The 17,850-nt window shown below is 46.7% G+C and overlaps 1 protein-coding gene across 1 annotated transcript in view; it reads left to right on the forward strand.

Moving 5' to 3' along the window:
* Positions 1-17,850, forward strand: part of STAB2 (stabilin 2) — a 944,658-nt gene that overhangs the window by 320,616 nt on the left and 606,192 nt on the right. The window contains exons 18-19 of the mRNA XM_078674824.1: positions 5,257-5,409; positions 16,707-16,769. Of these exons, the coding sequence (XP_078530950.1) occupies positions 5,257-5,409; positions 16,707-16,769 (216 nt within the window). The remainder of the gene's footprint in view (positions 1-5,256; positions 5,410-16,706; positions 16,770-17,850) is intronic.

Consider the following 17,850-nt stretch of genomic DNA (forward strand, 5'->3'; position numbering starts at 1 on the left):
CACACATTTGCCTCACAATGGCATAAGGATACATAAGGAAGCATAGGTAAGCATCTCCCCTCAGGCAGCTTCAGAAATAATGTTTGTATAGCTCATACTTTAGTGTATACTCAGGTACTCCATCCACAAATGCCTGTGGTTTTCAAAGTGTTTATCTTGTACCGCACAGAGCTCCCACCATATTGAGTTTTAAATAATATGTATATGCACCACAACCATGTGCTAGCCATTGTCATCATATGTGCAGGTACTGCCAGTAAGTATCTGTGTCCTCATATGCCAAGGTATTCTGAACATAAACGGCAGGTGTTACTATCATATGCACAGGTACTCATAGCAAGCACCAGTCATTGTCTTCATATACTGAGGCACAACTACCATGTGTCAGACATTGTTACTGTAAGTCCTAGTAATCCAGCCAGATATAATTTATTGACATCATATGTCCTTATATTGCAATACTTTCACAATATCTTACTCATTTCCATCAAATGCTCATGTAAGAAAATGCCCCTTTTGTATGGTCACCCCCAATATATTGCTGGATTTTATTTCTGGTAAATGAAAATGAACACTGAATGCATTGGCACTACCACCCAGTGCCAAGTGATGTACTCTGCCTCCTAAAAACATGTAGATTTTGCTAATCCCTGATTGGCATACTTACCTTACCTATAAACCCCTAGTAGATGTCCTGTAAGTTAAAAGTCAGTAGTGGACTACAGCACTTATTGTTCCATCACTAAAATGATAAGTGAAAATAGGACTCTAGGCTTCCGACTGCAGCCATGCTGGGCAGTTTTAAAACAGCCATTTCAACTTGTTAAATTCACCCTTTTGTCAGGCCTAAACCTTCTTTTTATTTAGTAGTACGTCACTCCAAAAAGTAGGTCTGACCTGCCCTAAGGCAGGGTACGTAGCATTCAAAAGCAGGACAAAAATATTATATATTTTGACACGTCCTCACAGTGAAAAGGACCCCAACCCCGTTTTCACTCTAGCTAGGATGGCTGTGCAACAGAAAATACTGGGTTACTTTATTTGACTTAATAACTTTAGATTGGCACTAGCTAGACAAACGCTTCAAACAATTTTATAGTTAAAATAAAACAAACATAATGCCAGAATCGAATTGCTTTCAAAATTTTACAGAAATAGTAAATTTAGAAAGTCACTATTTTTCTGCCCAACAGCATCTCATTGCCCCCTGCAAGGAGATGTGAATGACTCTCAGGAAAGGGAACGAAACGTTTTTGGTTGAACCTTTAAAGGATGTCCTGAGGGAAGTGCCCACCAACTGCACAAGCTTCAATGGGGCATTCCTTTTTTACAGCCAGATGTAGCTCACACCTGGGACTGTCCATTTCATTCTCTAGGTAGTCAGAGTACCTTCAATCCTACTGGGGGAAAAAGCTTTCCCAGAACTGGTTTGCAGGAGGAGTTTCACATTTCCCTAGACACAACTCAGAGGTATGCCCAAAGCCAAGGGAAGAAAGGTTCTGTTATATTGGATTTTGGCATAGAAGGGCACTGAGGGATTGGTTAGGAACAACCCCCCCAGAACATTATGTCACAGTGAGCAGGGTTGCCCCGGGGAACTTTTTCCCTTTTTCCCTTTTGGTCAGGGAATTTCCTTCCACCCACAAACTAGTGCCTACACTCTTCAGAACTTCTTTGGACCTGTGGAAAACAGAAAAAGGATGACAACTGCTTTTGAACCTATGGAAAGAGATCGCAAGGGCTGAACCTTCTCCTACTTGTACCTAGGACTGAGAAGCGGACCCCAGTAGTCAGTGGGCTGGCATACTGTTAAGTCAGAGAGACATAAAGTTTGCAAGAAGCCCATATTTCTGAAGATCCCAGCTGGCCAGTTCCAACTGGACCTGCTCTTGACCCTGCTGGCAGCTTTCCCTGCAGAGGGTCCTGATCACTAAGTGATGTCCGTATGTTATTGGGGTGCTTGGATAAGCATCAGAGTGTGCTCCTCCTGTCTAACCCTAAAAGCTGAGGCTGCGCAACTTTTTCAAAGATTTTTGTCTGGAGAACTGACAGAAGGTCAAAACAAGCCTGCCAAGTCAGTCTGACAAAGCTGAGTTGCCATTGGACCAATGTTTCAGGTTGCTCCCTCTCTGAGCTTTTCCACAGTGGCAAATCTGTTTCAGTCGAACGGCTCAGAAATGGTATCTGGCCTCATGGAGCCCTGTTCGGCTACAGCTTGCAGCCTTGCCCCACTGGAGGAATCTGAGCTCCAAAAAAGTGGCTAACTACAACGGTAGGAATTTTCACCACGGGAAGGCATCAAAAGTATCTGGCCGGCAAGGGACCTTCTTTGGGTGTGAATTATGAATTGCTTCTGTCCTGAACTTTCCTGCCAAAAGTCAATATCTTCACCGGTCCTTCACAAGATGGCTATCCGGCTTTGTGGAATGCATCACTGCAACAGCCTGCTGGCATGCCTCTGAGGATTTTCGAATTCCATTTCAGGGACTAACTCAGAAGGTAAAACTCGTTCCTGGGACAAACTTAGGTCCATGTGTATGAACCCATTTTGCATCGCAAACAGGCCGAGTCACAGAATTGGCCATTTTCCGAATGCAAAATAGGTTATTCCTATGTATCAAACCCTATTTTGTGATTCGGTAACCAAATTGCAAACCCATTTTACGATTCAGATGAATCGTAAATGGGTTTGCAATTTGGTATTTGGAATGGGCCAGTTGAGGGCGTCCGTTCCAAATACCGAATCGAGGCTGTATAAATTAATGTTTTATGACCAAGAATGTGATCGCAAAGCATTCACATTTTACCACCACCTTCAGGTTGGTGGTAACCCATTTGCAAATGGAAAGGGGTCCCCAAGGGACCCCTTCCCCTTTGGGAATGGTGGTGAAAACATTTAAGAGCAGGCAGTAGTCCCATGGGTCACTGCCTGCTCCCAAATAATGAAAAGAAAACTTTTCATTTTTTCTTTGAAAAGCAACCTGTTTTCCTTTAAGAAAAATAGGCTGCTGTAGAAAGAAAATGATTGCTTTATTTAAAAGCAGTCACAGGCATGGTGGTCTGCTGACCATAGCAGGCCACCATCCCCGGGATTTTAGCAATTCCTAGGGGGTCGCAAATTGCGACCTACCTCATTAAAATTAATGAGGTAGATCGATTTGGAACCCCTTAGGAATCACTAAAAAACCTCTTGGAGTTTCATACTTTAGGAATAACGATTACCTAATTGCTATTCCCAGACAATTGCAGTTAAGTAATCGCTATTTCTAAAGTTGATACATGTGGCCCTTAGTTTCTGTATCCGGCTCATGCTCTATCGTTGTCAGCCTTAACTTGTGCCTAGGGACTGGTCTGATGCAACCAGATGACTGTGGTTGGCACTATTTTTACTTAAACATTTAGAAATTCATATCTCCAGTTCCCATTGTCATTTGGTGTGGGTTTGCTCATTAAAATGTACTCTATTTTTATAAATTGGAGTGGGATTTTTATTGTGTTGTGTTTTTTACTTTTTAACTGTTTTGATACTTATTAATGCGGTCAGGGCTGGACTGGGAACGAAAAGCAGCCTTGGCAATTTTCTTGGACCAGTCCCTGGATAAGCACTGCCTGACCCCGGGAGACTGGGAATGTTTGCTGCGTTTTTTACTGGACATCGATATTGCAGGACCGCCGCAAAACTGGCCCTCGGTAATAAAACCAACCACGCCCTTCCAGCCTTCCAGGGAAATGCCTGATACGCAGTAAGGCCATTCCGGCCCTGAATACTGTACACATTTCTCCTAAGTTCATGTTTTCGGCTTTGTGCTACATCTGCCAAGGACTGACCTCAGGTTTAAATTACAGAGACTGAACTGGACCTAGGAAAGAATACTGTCATTATTACTTGAAGAGGACCACCATTCACTTCAGCTTATAATACACTTTCTCACAGCTCTGTACTATTATTATTATAAACCTTTGCACTCTCACTACAGAACCCGGATTATAATCAAATGCCCCATTAAAAGTGTTACTTGCCTTGTTTATTTAATTTAAATTGCACTTATTTCAGTGGCATAGCTAGGACTTGTGCCACTCGTGTCTGTCCATGCGTTTGCTGCACGCAGAAGCGGAATGTAAGAGCGGGGGACGCTAATGATTCCTGCGTTCACCACCGCCCGCAACTGCCGCAGGTAAGAGCCGAAGGCAGTCGCCAAAACTCGTACAGCCCGGGGCAAACAGCCCCTCCCCCCCACCCAGACTCCCTTGCTACACCACTGACTTGTTTCAGTATTTTGTAAAGTGTTTCACACACCACATTACTTATGCCTCCGAGCAATTGGAGAGCGTATGGTACATGGTAGGTTTTCAAGTGAATCACTCATGCAGCCAGAGATACACTATGCATTCCCTGTTTTATGAATGTAATTGTCTCCTTGCAGTTATGAGTTGATGAACAAGTTTGATTCTTTCAATGTATAAACTGTTGGTATGTGGCATCTTGCAATGTAGTTGGTAAGTGTAGACTGTTTGTATTAGATATCTGACTGATGAATGAAGCACTCTAGTGCCTGCTCTCGGTGGCACAACTCCTTTGGGGCGTTTATTGTTCTTATAATTGGCACTTAGGAAGAGGATTATTCTCTACCTTACACAGAGCATGTATTTGCAGGTGTGCCCCACTGGCACTAATTTTTGTGGATTGGCTCTTAATTTCCTCAACAATTTGTGATCCAGAGCAAAATGGAGAAAAATACAGAAACGGGAGAAAGAAGGAAGAAGAGAAAGATGGACTAAAGTGACAAAGGGGAAAAGTAGAGATGAAAAAGAACCTTCAAGAGTGAGAGAAAGAGGCAGGTGGATTTAAGAGGTGTGACAGGAAATCAAGAATAAACAGCCTTAATATTGGACACCTGGACCAACGAATGCACCAGACACTGGCTTCTGAACAAAACTGTGGGCCTCTGGACTTATGTTTTTTAACAAATTAAGCACTGGCCTTAGACGCTAGAAATCAGACGAGTGACTCTCAATGTAGTAGTCATAACAGTGTGCATGAAATCTAAGTCCAGTGGTCAGACCAGTTTTGTTATACTCCAGGAAGGCTGTGAGGGATATCAGAAAACATTTATACCAGTAGGCACTACTGTGTTGCCAAGGAAAGGATCTAATGGCAAAAATGTCCTATCTGTTTTTAATATGAGCTGCATTATTTTTATGCACAATGCATGGATACATGTATATCTGAAAGGCATGTTTTCCATTTGTTTACAGGGTAAAATTCAAGTAAATGGACTAAACATTGTGGAAGCAGACGTCGCTGCAGACAATGGTCGAATTTACACTCTGGACGGTGTCCTGGTTCCTCCCTCCATCATGCCCATTCTCCCGCACAGATGTGATTCATCAAAGAGCGAAATGATCATGGTAGAACAATCTTCTGTTTTGTGTTTTAAAATCGCATTTTTAGAGAAAAACAGTGGGGGTTAGTTGAAACTATTCATCTTGAAAATCTATTGTATTCATTGCTCAGGGACTCACGTCCCCAAAGCAGTCTGTCTCCCCTGAGTCTCCCAACTCTCACAGATATAAATTGAGCCTGGGCTGGACGGGGCCTTCTAGAAGGTTGGGTTAATCACACCTACATGCTGGTGAGGCAGCAAGCAAGTTCGCACATATCGGCACCTCTATTCTGATATGCGTTGAATTGTTGTTTCTGAGCATTGTACCGGGGAGGAGAGGGAGACCAGTGTACGAGGGAGGAGAGGGAGAGTAGTGTATGGGGAGGAGAGGGAGAGTAGTGTATGGGGAGGAGAGGGAGAGCAGTGTATGGGGAGGAGAGGGAGAGCAGTGTATGGGGAGGAGAGGGAGAGCAGTGTATGGGGAGGAGAGGGAGAGCAGTGTATGGGGAGAAGAGGGAGATCAGTGTACGGGGGAGGAGAGGGAGACCAGTGTACGAGGGAGGAGAGGGAGAGTAGTGTATGGGGAGGAGAGGGAGAGCAGTGTATGGGGAGGAGAGGGAGAGCAGTGTATGGGGAGGAGAGGGAGAGCAGTGTATGGGGAGGAGAGGGAGAGCAGTGTATGGGGAGAAGAGGGAGATCAGTGTACGGGGGAGGAGAGGGAGACCAGTGTACGAGGGAGGAGAGGGAGAGTAGTGTATGGGGAGGAGAGGGAGAGCAGTGTATGGGGAGGAGAGGGAGAGCAGTGTATGGGGAGGAGAGGGAGAGCAGTGTATGGGGAGGAGAGGGAGAGCAGTGTATGGGGAGGAGAGGGAGAGCAGTGTATGGGGAGAAGAGGGAGATCAGTGTACGGGGGAGGAGAGGGAGAGTAGTGTATGGGGAGGAGAGGGAGAGCATTGTATGGGGAGTAGAGGGAGAGCAGTGTATGGGGAGGAGAGGGAGAGTAGTGTATGGGGAGGAGAGGGAGAGCATTGTATGGGGAGGAGAGGGAGAGCATTGTACCGGGGAGGAGAGGGAGACCAGTGTACGAGGGAGGAGAGGGAGAGTAGTGTATGGGGAGGAGAGGGAGAGCAGTGTATGGGGAGGAGAGGGAGAGCAGTGTATGGGGAGGAGAGGGAGAGCAGTGTATGGGGAGGAGAGGGAGAGCAGTGTATGGGGAGAAGAGGGAGATCAGTGTACGGGGGAGGAGAGGGAGAGTAGTGTATGGGGAGGAGAGGGAGAGCAGTGTATGGGGAGAAGAGGGAGAGCAGTGTATGGGGAGGAGAGGGAGAGCAGTGTATGGGGAGAAGAGGGAGAGCAGTGTATGGGGAGGAGAGGGAGAGCAGTGTATGGGGAGGAGAGGGAGAGCAGTGTATGGGGAGAAGAGGGAGATCAGTGTACGGGGGAGGAGAGGGAGAGTAGTGTATGGGGAGGAGAGGGAGAGCATTGTATGGGGAGTAGAGGGAGAGCAGTGTATGGGGAGGAGAGGGAGAGTAGTGTATGGGGAGGAGAGGGAGAGCATTGTATGGGGAGTAGAGGGAGAGCAGTGTATGGGGAGGAGAGGGAGATCAGTGTACGGGGGAGGAGAGGGAGAGTAGTGTATGGGGAGGAGAGGGAGAGCATTGTATGGGGAGTAGAGGGAGAGCAGTGTATGGGGAGGAGAGGGAGATCAGTGTACGGGGGAGGAGAGGGAGAGTAGTGTATGGGGAGGAGAGCATTGTATGGGGAGTAGAGGGAGAGCAGTGTATGGGGAGGAGAGGGAGAGTAGTGTATGGGGAGGAGAGGGAGAGCATTGTATGGGGAGTAGAGGGAGAGCAGTGTATGGGGAGGAGAGGGAGATCAGTGTATGGGGAGTAGAGGGAGAGCAGTGTATGGGGAGGAGAGGTAGATCAGTGTATGAGGAGGAGAGGGAGATCAGTGTAGGGGGGAGTAGAGGGAGAGCATTGTATGGGGAGTAGAGGGAGAGCAGTGTATGGGGAGGAGAGGGTGATCAGTGTATGGGGAGGAGAGGGAGATCAGTGTATGGGGAGGAGAGGGAGATCATTGTAGGGGGGAGTAGAGGGAGAGCATTGTATGGGGAGTAGAGGGAGAGCAGTGTATGGGGAGGAGAGGGTGATCAGTGTATGGGGAGGAGAGGGAGAGTAGTGTATGGGGAGGAGAGGGAGAGCATTGTATGGGGAGTAGAGGGAGAGCAGTGTATGGGGAGGAGAGGGAGATCAGTGTACGAGGGAGGAGAGGGAGAGTAGTGTATGGGGAGGAGAGGGAGAGTAGTGTATGGGGAGGAGAGGGAGAGCAGTGTATGGGGAGGAGAGGGAGATCAGTGTATGCGGAGGAGAGGGAGAGCAGTGTATGGGGAGAAGAGGGAGATCAGTGTACGGGGGAGGAGAGGGAGAGTAGTGTATGGGGAGGAGAGGGAGATCAGTGTAGGGGGGAGGAGAGGGAGAGCATTGTATGGGGAGTAGAGGGAGAGCAGTGTATGGGGAGGAGAGGGAGAGTAGTGTATGGGGAGGAGAGGGAGAGCAGTGTATGGGGAGGAGAGGGAGATCAGTGTATGGGGAGGAGAGGGAGAGCAGTGTATGGGGAGAAGAGGGAGATCAGTGTACGGGGGAGGAGAGGGAGAGTAGTGTATGGGGAGGAGAGGGAGATCAGTGTAGGGGGGAGGAGAGGGAGAGCATTGTATGGGGAGTAGAGGGAGAGCAGTGTATGGGCAGGAGAGGGAGAGTAGTGTATGGGGAGGAGAGGGAGAGCAGTGTATGGGGAGGAGAGGGAGATCAGTGTATGGGGAGGAGAGGGAGAGCAGTGTATGGGGAGAAGAGGGAGATCAGTGTACGGGGGAGGAGAGGGAGAGTAGTGTATGGGGAGGAGAGGGAGATCAGTGTAGGGGGGAGGAGAGGGAGAGCATTGTATGGGGAGTAGAAGGAGAGCAGTGTATGGGGAGGAGAGGGAGATCAGTGTATGGGGAGGAGAGGGAGATCAGTGTATGGGGAGGAGAGGGAGATCAGTGTAGGGGGGAGGAGAGGGAGAGCATTGTATGGGGAGTAGAGGGAGAGCAGTGTATGGGGAGGAGAGGGAGAGTAGTGTATGGGGAGGAGAGGGAGAGCATTATATGGGGAGTAGAGGGAGAGCAGTGTATGGGGAGGAGAGGGAGATCAGTGTATGGGGAGAAGAGGGAGAGCAGTGTATGGGGAGGAGAGGGAGATCAGTGTATGGGGAGGAGAGGGAGATCAGTGTAGGGGGGAGTAGAGGGAGAGCATTGTATGGGGAGTAGAGGGAGAGCAGTGTATGGGGAGGAGAGGGTGATCAGTGTATGGGGAGGAGAGGGTGATCAGTGTATGGGGAGGAGAGGGAGAGCATTGTATGGGGAGTAGAGGGAGAGCAGTGTACGGGGAGGAGAGGGAGATCAGTGTACGGGGGAGGAGAGGGAGAGTAGTGTATGGGGAGGAGAGGGAGAGCATTGTATGGGGAGTAGAGGGAGAGCAGTGTATGGGGAGTAGAGGGAGAGCAGTGTATGGGGAGGAGAGGGAGATCAGTGTATGGGGAGGAGAGGGAGAGCAGTGTATGGGGAGAAGAGGGAGATCAGTGTACGGGGGAGGAGAGGGAGAGTAGTGTATGGGGAGGAGAGGGAGATCAGTGTAGGGGGGAGGAGAGGGAGAGCATTGTATGGGGAGTAGAGGGAGAGCAGTGTATGGGGAGGAGAGGGAGAGTAGTGTATGGGGAGGAGAGGGAGAGCAGTGTATGGGGAGGAGAGGGAGATCAGTGTATGGGGAGGAGAGGGAGAGCAGTGTATGGGGAGAAGAGGGAGATCAGTGTACGGGGGAGGAGAGGGAGAGTAGTGTATGGGGAGGAGAGGGAGATCAGTGTAGGGGGGAGGAGAGGGAGAGCATTGTATGGGGAGTAGAGGGAGAGCAGTGTATGGGCAGGAGAGGGAGAGTAGTGTATGGGGAGGAGAGGGAGAGCAGTGTATGGGGAGGAGAGGGAGATCAGTGTATGGGGAGGAGAGGGAGAGCAGTGTATGGGGAGAAGAGGGAGATCAGTGTACGGGGGAGGAGAGGGAGAGTAGTGTATGGGGAGGAGAGGGAGATCAGTGTAGGGGGGAGGAGAGGGAGAGCATTGTATGGGGAGTAGAAGGAGAGCAGTGTATGGGGAGGAGAGGGAGATCAGTGTATGGGGAGGAGAGGGAGATCAGTGTATGGGGAGGAGAGGGAGATCAGTGTAGGGGGGAGGAGAGGGAGAGCATTGTATGGGGAGTAGAGGGAGAGCAGTGTATGGGGAGGAGAGGGAGAGTAGTGTATGGGGAGGAGAGGGAGAGCATTGTATGGGGAGTAGAGGGAGAGCAGTGTATGGGGAGGAGAGGGAGATCAGTGTATGGGGAGAAGAGGGAGAGCAGTGTATGGGGAGGAGAGGGAGATCAGTGTATGGGGAGGAGAGGGAGATCAGTGTAGGGGGGAGTAGAGGGAGAGCATTGTATGGGGAGTAGAGGGAGAGCAGTGTATGGGGAGGAGAGGGTGATCAGTGTATGGGGAGGAGAGGGTGATCAGTGTATGGGGAGGAGAGGGAGATCAGTGTATGGGGAGGAGAGGGAGAGCATTGTATGGGGAGTAGAGGGAGAGCAGTGTACGGGGAGGAGAGGGAGATCAGTGTACGGGGGAGGAGAGGGAGAGTAGTGTATGGGGAGGAGAGGGAGAGCATTGTATGGGGAGTAGAGGGAGAGCAGTGTATGGGGAGGAGAGGGAGAGTAGTGTATGGGGAGGAGAGGGAGAGCATTGTATGGGGAGTAGAGGGAGAGCAGTGTATGGGGAGTAGAGGGAGAGCAGTGTATGGGGAGGAGAGGGAGATCAGTGTATGGGGAGGAGAGGGAGAGCAGTGTATGGGGAGGAGAGGGTGATCAGTGTATGCGGAGGAGAGGGAGATCAGTGCATGGGGAGGAGAGGGGGAGGAGTGTATGGGGAGTAGAGGGAGATCAGTGTATGGGGAGTAGAGGGAGAGCAGTGTATGGGGAGGAGAGGGAGAGTAGTGTATGGGGAGGAGAGGGAGAGCATTGTATGGGGAGTAGAGGGAGAGCAGTGTATGGGGAGTAGAGGGAGAGCAGTGTATGGGGAGGAGAGGGAGATCAGTGTATGGGGAGGAGAGGGAGAGCAGTGTATGGGGAGGAGAGGGTGATCAGTGTATGCGGAGGAGAGGGAGATCAGTGCATGGGGAGTAGAGGGAGAGCAGTGTACGGGGAGGAGAGGGAGATCAGTGTACGGGGGAGGAGAGGGAGAGTAGTGTATGGGGAGGAGAGGGAGAGCATTGTATGGGGAGTAGAGGGAGAGCAGTGTATGGGGAGGAGAGGGAGAGTAGTGTATGGGGAGGAGAGGGAGAGCATTGTATGGGGAGTAGAGGGAGAGCAGTGTATGGGGAGTAGAGGGAGAGCAGTGTATGGGGAGGAGAGGGAGATCAGTGTATGGGGAGGAGAGGGAGAGCAGTGTATGGGGAGGAGAGGGTGATCAGTGTATGCGGAGGAGAGGGAGATCAGTGCATGGGGAGGAGAGGGGGAGGAGTGTATGGGGAGTAGAGGGAGATCAGTGTATGGGGAGGAGAGGGAGATCAGTGTATGGGGAGGAGAGGGAGAGTACTGTATGGGGAGTAGAGGGAGATCAGTGTATGGGGAGGAGAGGGAGAGTAGTGTATGGGGTGGAGAGGGAGAGTAGTGTATGGGGAGGAGAGGGAGAGTAGTGTATGGGGAGGAGAGGGAGAGTAGTGTATGGGGAGGAGAGGGAGATCAGTGTATGGGGAGGAGAGGGAGATCAGTGTATGGGGAGGAGAGGGAAGTAGTGTATGGGGAGTAGAGGGAGAACAGTGTATGGGGAGGAGAGGGAGAGTAGTGTATGGGGAGGAGAGGGAGAGCAGTGTATGGGTAGGAGAGGGAGATCAGTGTATGGGGAGTAGAGGGAGATGAGTGTAGGGGGGAGTAGAGGGAGATCAGTGTATGGGGAGGAGAGGGAGAGTAGTGTATGGGGAGTAGAGGGAGAGAAGTGTATGGGGAGGAGAGGGAGATCAGTGTATGGGGAGTAGAGGGAGATCAGTGTATGGGGGAGTAGAGGGAGATCAGTGTATGGGGAGGAGAGGGAGAGTAGTGTATGGGGAGTAGAGGGAGAGCAGTGTATGGGGAGGAGAGGGAGATCAGTGTATGGGGAGGAGAGGGAGATCAGTGTATGGGGAGGAGAGGGAGAGCAGTGTATGGGGAGGAGAGGGGAATCAGTGTATGGGGAGGAGAGGGAGAGCAGTGTATGTGGAGGAGAGGGGGATCAGTGTATGGGGAGGAGAGGGAGATCAGTTTTCAGGGGTGGAGAGGGACGCGGGCCTCACGAAGTGACTTATTAACCTTGAAATTTACTTCTAAATTAATGGTATCAGCCACATCAGACAGAAGCCTGGCTGCACATGGGTCATTAGGTGAACCCGACTTAAGGGTCTTAAGAATTTTGAGGGAGCTGGAGAGATCGACAGACCTAAATGCAGAAAAAGTGGGGGCAGATTCTACCATCGGCCACGCCCATACAGCCCCTGTGGCTTCCTGGGAGAAGTCGAGAACGTCTCTTGGATGCTAATTATTTTATCTCTAAAGAATTTCGCCAAAGTGTTGCACCAAGTCTCTGAGACAGGTGCAACCGCAGCCTGGGCGCTAGGGGTCAAGAAGCTCTGCACAATTGCAAAGATTTCTTTAGAGTTGTTGTTGGCCCGCTCAATGCGAGCAGAGTAGTACTGGCCGTTGGCCCCTCCAACAGCCACATAATAGAGCTTTTGTTTGGTACTAAGAGCATGTTTATCAGTAGGGTAGCCACTGGAGCGCCATGCTCTCTCCAATATTTTGCATGCATGTTTAAGAGTCCTCAGCTCAGGAGTGAACCAAGGCTTAGAGGGGGGCTCTCTCCTCAGCTTTGGCTGACATGGTGCTGATAGAGTAGCAACCGAGCTTGCGATCCAATCAGTGTCCTACTTGTCTGCTGTTTCTACATTACATATTTATGGTAATTCAGCAAACTATCTGCTAATATTATAAAACTTCAACTATGAAGTGTCAGGTCATACTGCACCTGATGGTCATCCACGTTTACAAGTCATAGACTTGTGAGAGGTGACCAAATTGTACACTTTTTGTCTGACTTGTTTACAGTTTACAACAAAAGGGAACGGGTGACTGAGGGTAGTTTGCGCTGGGAGGAAGTATTAATTAGTAAGGTACAATATTAGGTAAGCTCAAAGGATCTGATTCTGGTCACCCAACCAGAGTCAAAACACTGCGACTCAGAATGGGCCACAATTGTACAGTTATAACACAAGCATTAAATCCTGAGCTAAAAAGAGGATTAGTCAGTGTCAAATATCAAGTCCAAAATTTCAAATACTCTTCGTTTTATTCTTCATTTATATTTCATTCTTTGGTAGAATCCAATCTTCACACGTAAAAAAGTAGACAACCGCTGCCAACACGTGTTTCGTCTAGGTCGTCAAGACCAAAAGACTTCGTCAGGGCTGTAAATATTACAATAGATATAATCATAATTTCACTCCACTTAAAAAGATGTCACAAAATAGATAAAGAAAAACCTATTAACAGTTTTATATACAAAGTGGCGTCAGTTCAACAATTAAAGCTGAGCTAGCTGTAATAGCTGTGAACAGAGTATAGATGGATAGCACAAAGAACTCCTCGAAGTTAACTTAGACATTAAATTCTTTTGCAAAGACATTGAAGATCTATTTACCTAATAAAGCAATTATATACATTAGAGGTGATAGGAAATACTCCAATCCGTAAATTCGACAAACCAGAAGTAGAAGAGAAAGGTAAGTGAGATGAGAAAGCCAAGAGAAAAGAACCCGAAATCGGGGTTGTGCCGTAATTAGTCGACCAAAAGTCACCTCAAGTGAAGTGAATAGTGTGTTTAGTCAAAAGGTAGGAGACATAACACAAAATTAGTGTGTTATTGACCTAAAGTCACATCAAGTGAAGTGAATACTGTGTTTAGTCAAAAGATAGGAGACATAACACAAAATTAATGTGTTGTTAAAAGAATAAATACCCAACATAACAGTAATCCAATCAAACTCATAAACCAAAATTTTCCCAAACGGTGCACACATACCAGAATCCGAACCCATATTAGTACAAATGAAAACATTATATTGTTCAGACCAAAATGTTCGCTCACCATGTAAATCTCAAGAAACAGTCATATGGATGCAATAAAAGCAATGTTCTAGTCCATAGCCTGCAACAGTACTGCAAGTAAAGATCATACAGGGTCACTATTCCGTCCTTAAATGAGATTCTCCAAGGTAGACAACAAAACTCTTTAAACAGAAACCAGAGTACTTTTGCCTAATAATGGTCCCTTTAATAAATATATCAGTCATAGTGACAAGTATATGGTACACTCACTCAATTCCAAGGATCATCCAAGCTCAAAGAACATGTCCAATTCAAAAAACGTCCAGTCCTTCCAAAATTAATTTGTGTCCACAATATCAAGGGACTGAGTAGTTTTACGCTTCACGAATAGGTTCTTATCCTGGGAACCAAACAAAAAACATATCCATAGTTAATAATCTTCCTCAAACGAAAAGGGGTATTACACCCCAAAATGAAAAGTTTGACCGTTTACGCGCTTTATAAAAAAGTCTTTGGCTATCTATCTCCAATATCGAAGATTAGGCTAGTGTCAGTGAATTAGTTAAGCAGCTGTTTATACGAAATGCAAACTGATGAGTTGCCCAAACAGAGTAAATCACTTTGTAAGTTAAAGATACTCCGGATAAACTAGCCAAAAGTATACCAGCACCCCCCAGGACACACAGAAGATGTCCTTTAACGAATAATACATCAGGATGTCCTGCATATTATTTAGAACACAAACGTACCTCCGAGTACAGAGACAAGAAGAAAAGGAGTTTCCCAATGTTCAGCGGCGTGCAGCAACAGCGCCATACCGTTTGACTCCTTATCACCGGCTAGCGCGAGAAGTATAATAGAAATAGGACTACCATAAGTATCGTGAAAACAGCCGCCATCTTATAGTTATCAAAAAGGGTCCGGAAAAACATACAAATAAGTTCCATAATGTAAAACGCTACCATGTATTCTCACCAAAATTACCCCATAACATATCCAAGGCAATATATATCACATCCTCAAATATTCATATTCATGCCGCAAAAAAATATATAAATATAACGGGCCAATTAAAATCACATTTAAATAATTCTATTTGAATGCAATCAACAAATCCGTGCCGATGTGTGTGTACAAATGATACACTTGTCCATATGACAAAAAGCAAGGCCACTGGTTATCCAATAGTGTCATAACCATTCGAACCCGATGTAGTGTCATGGGAGTGAGTGAGTATCACGATCAGATATTAGATATCAGATAGCAAGTAACAAAGGACAATGTTAGTAACAAACACTGAAAAACCGGAAGGTAATCAGAAAAAGGGTCAATATTCATATTAAAAGCAATCCAGTCATTGCATATTAAACATTATTCAAAAATGCACATCCACGAAACACGTGTTGGCAACGGTTGTCTACTTTTTTACGTGTGAAGATTGGATTCTACCAAAGAATGAAATATAAATGAAGAATAAAACGAAGAGTATTTGAAATTTTGGACTTGATATTTGACACTGACTAATCCTCGTTTTAGCTCAGGATTTAACCCCTTCGACGCTCATGACGAGCTGGGCTCGTCATGCAGTAGCCTCCTGCTACGCTCATGACGAGCCCAGCTCGTCATGAATAATGGTAATCATGATTTTCCAGCACAGGGGAAAAATCCCCATAGCATTCAAAAGGTTAATGCTTGTGTTATAATTGTTTACAGTTCACATTAGCAAGAATGTTTTATGTTATGTGAAATTCCGTTCTTGCACCAACACATACATTTTGTACTATACAATTTCTTCACACATCACAGTGGTGTACTTTGAAACTAGTCTGCTTTAGATCTCATTTCCTAGCAAGTCTTACTATTTAGTTAGAAGGAAAACAGACTTTCAGGCAGGCCCACTTCTAGGATCTTATTTTTGGGTGGTCCAAGGATGCATTTGGGTAGGCCACTGCAGACCCAATTTGACGCTTCTTGTGGTAGCCTACAAGCCCTAGATTACATCACATCTACTTGCAAGCAGTCACCATGATGCAATGGATCGATTCTGTGTGTAGTCTTTTTTGGTACCCCACCAATTACCTCTTTCTCCGCAGATACCATTACAACCACCCTCCAACAGTGTCCTTCATCTCTACATAGCCCTTCTCTCATATGCATTTCATTTGTTGTATAGCGCTACTAATATCAGTGTAGGGTGTTGTTGTTGTAAACTTTATTTGAATGCATAAAAGCATCCATAAAAGCATAACCAACATCAGACAGCATTATACAGTACATATGCAAACAATATTGAAGCTCAGAAAGACCATTTATGTTGATATTTTCTACTTGTATACAATTCCTAGTTATAGCTAAAAGGCAGCCCACTGTAGGCGCATCTTTATGATGAACATGCCTAGTCCAATTTTATAGTGTGTGCTAATATAATGCACCTGGAAGGTACGATAATGTATTGTAGTGCCAGGTCCCCCAGACCCTGCATCTGATATTACGCACAAATGGAATGATCTAATTAGGTTAAAATGCAAAGAAATTAAATATTACCCAAATCTAGACAAGGTTAAAATATGACTATTAAATTGTTATTTAACACAGCCCTTAATACCACCAGGTACTCCTATTGATATTTCTAAAAATATATTTTTCAAAAAGGTGTAGGGTGTCACAGTACTTTACACCACGCACACATTATACAGAGACAAAGAATCACCTCGTGGAGGCTGGAGAAATTGGAATTCCTTGGCAACAACTCCTGCATGCTGGGATCCGCACCGTGCGCTTCAACGTGGGCGGTTCACTCCCCCTTTGGAAACAGAGGACAGACTCTGCATAAAGAATGAAAGCAGTAAGAGAAAATACCCTAACAGAGACAAACCAGGGATTTGTATTAAAGTATTAATAGTTCAGCATTTATGTAAAATATAATATTGTCTTTTTTCCTTGATTGGTCAATACTTTAGTTAAAACATCCACCATAGAGACCACCTCACCGGTGGCCGTGACACTCTAGTCAAAGGCACCAGGTTTCCCAGGGGGTTGTTTTTTTGGTTGCCTGGATTACTTTTGATCTTTTATGAACAACAGTAAAACATCCAACATTCTTATGAAAGTGATCAATTCTTGTCTTTCAGGGATCCTGTGCTAACTGTGCTCTACTGTATAAAAGCATGTGTCCCAATGATTCCATATCTACGGTAAGCACTGTTTTCCTTTTGGTAAAGCTGCATGTAGTTTGTTGCTGTTGTTTATTTATTTACCTTTTGCAGTTTTGTAAATTGTAGACGGGATTACACTAGGTCTAAGATTACCAGACACGACCAACGGAAGAGATATACAAATCAGCTAAAAATGACTGTGTTATATATTATTATAGTTCCACATGTATTGTAGTGAGGTGGTGACTGCCTGTAGAGCGTGGGCCGTGGCCAAAGACCGCAGATGTGCTAATGATAGGTCCATTATAGGGGGGACCCTGGACAGATGCGTAGAGAGGTGTAGCAATGGCATGCAGGTGAAAGAAAATAACGCTGATCGGCTAAAGAAGTCTCCCCCTCAGGTGTGGCCTGAGAAAGCGACAGAAGTGAAAATGTCACCTGAATAGGCAAGGTCAGGGAACAAGCTGTGGATGGGAACATATCTTTGATAACGGTGTGACATTTAGGGTCCTATAGTTGTCATTTGTTCAGATGTTTTGCTCAGTTGTGACCTTGAAGTGATGTCAAGGGCTGCATTGTTTTGAGAGTCAGACCCTGGCATATTGCAAAACAGTATCAAAAGCAGTGAAAACGAATAAAACATGTAGAAGGATGACAGGACACGCGGCGCCTACATCCAACCAAGACGCTGAGGGCACCACCCAAGGCCTGCATTGCCCCCGGCACCTTGAGTTGGATTTGAGGTGACACAGCTGTATATTTTATTTTCTCTATAGCGATTCTTTATTATGCAGTTTTCCACAGTGACAGGGAGACAATGCGCGTGATGTAGGCCACAGATACAAAAGAAACAGCCGCATATAGGTGACACTAAACAGAAAGGTGTCTATGGAGTCCATGAGAAGTGAAGTTATATAAATATCGTCCCCAAAGGGACTTGAGCTCCTGGCGCCGGTAGACACCATTCAGAGCACGTGACCTGGAATGGGTGGGCTGTTCCTATGACAAGGCACTAAAAAGTCCAGTCACAGGTGAGGGGGTCCTTGTTGATCATAGAGCTGCACATACATCTGTCCCTTGTGGTCTATACACTGCATGTATATAAAACACCTTCATTGTG

This window comes from Lissotriton helveticus, chromosome 1_1 (genome assembly GCF_964261635.1).
Source record: "Lissotriton helveticus chromosome 1_1, aLisHel1.1, whole genome shotgun sequence".
Lineage (NCBI taxonomy): Eukaryota > Metazoa > Chordata > Amphibia > Caudata > Salamandridae > Lissotriton > Lissotriton helveticus.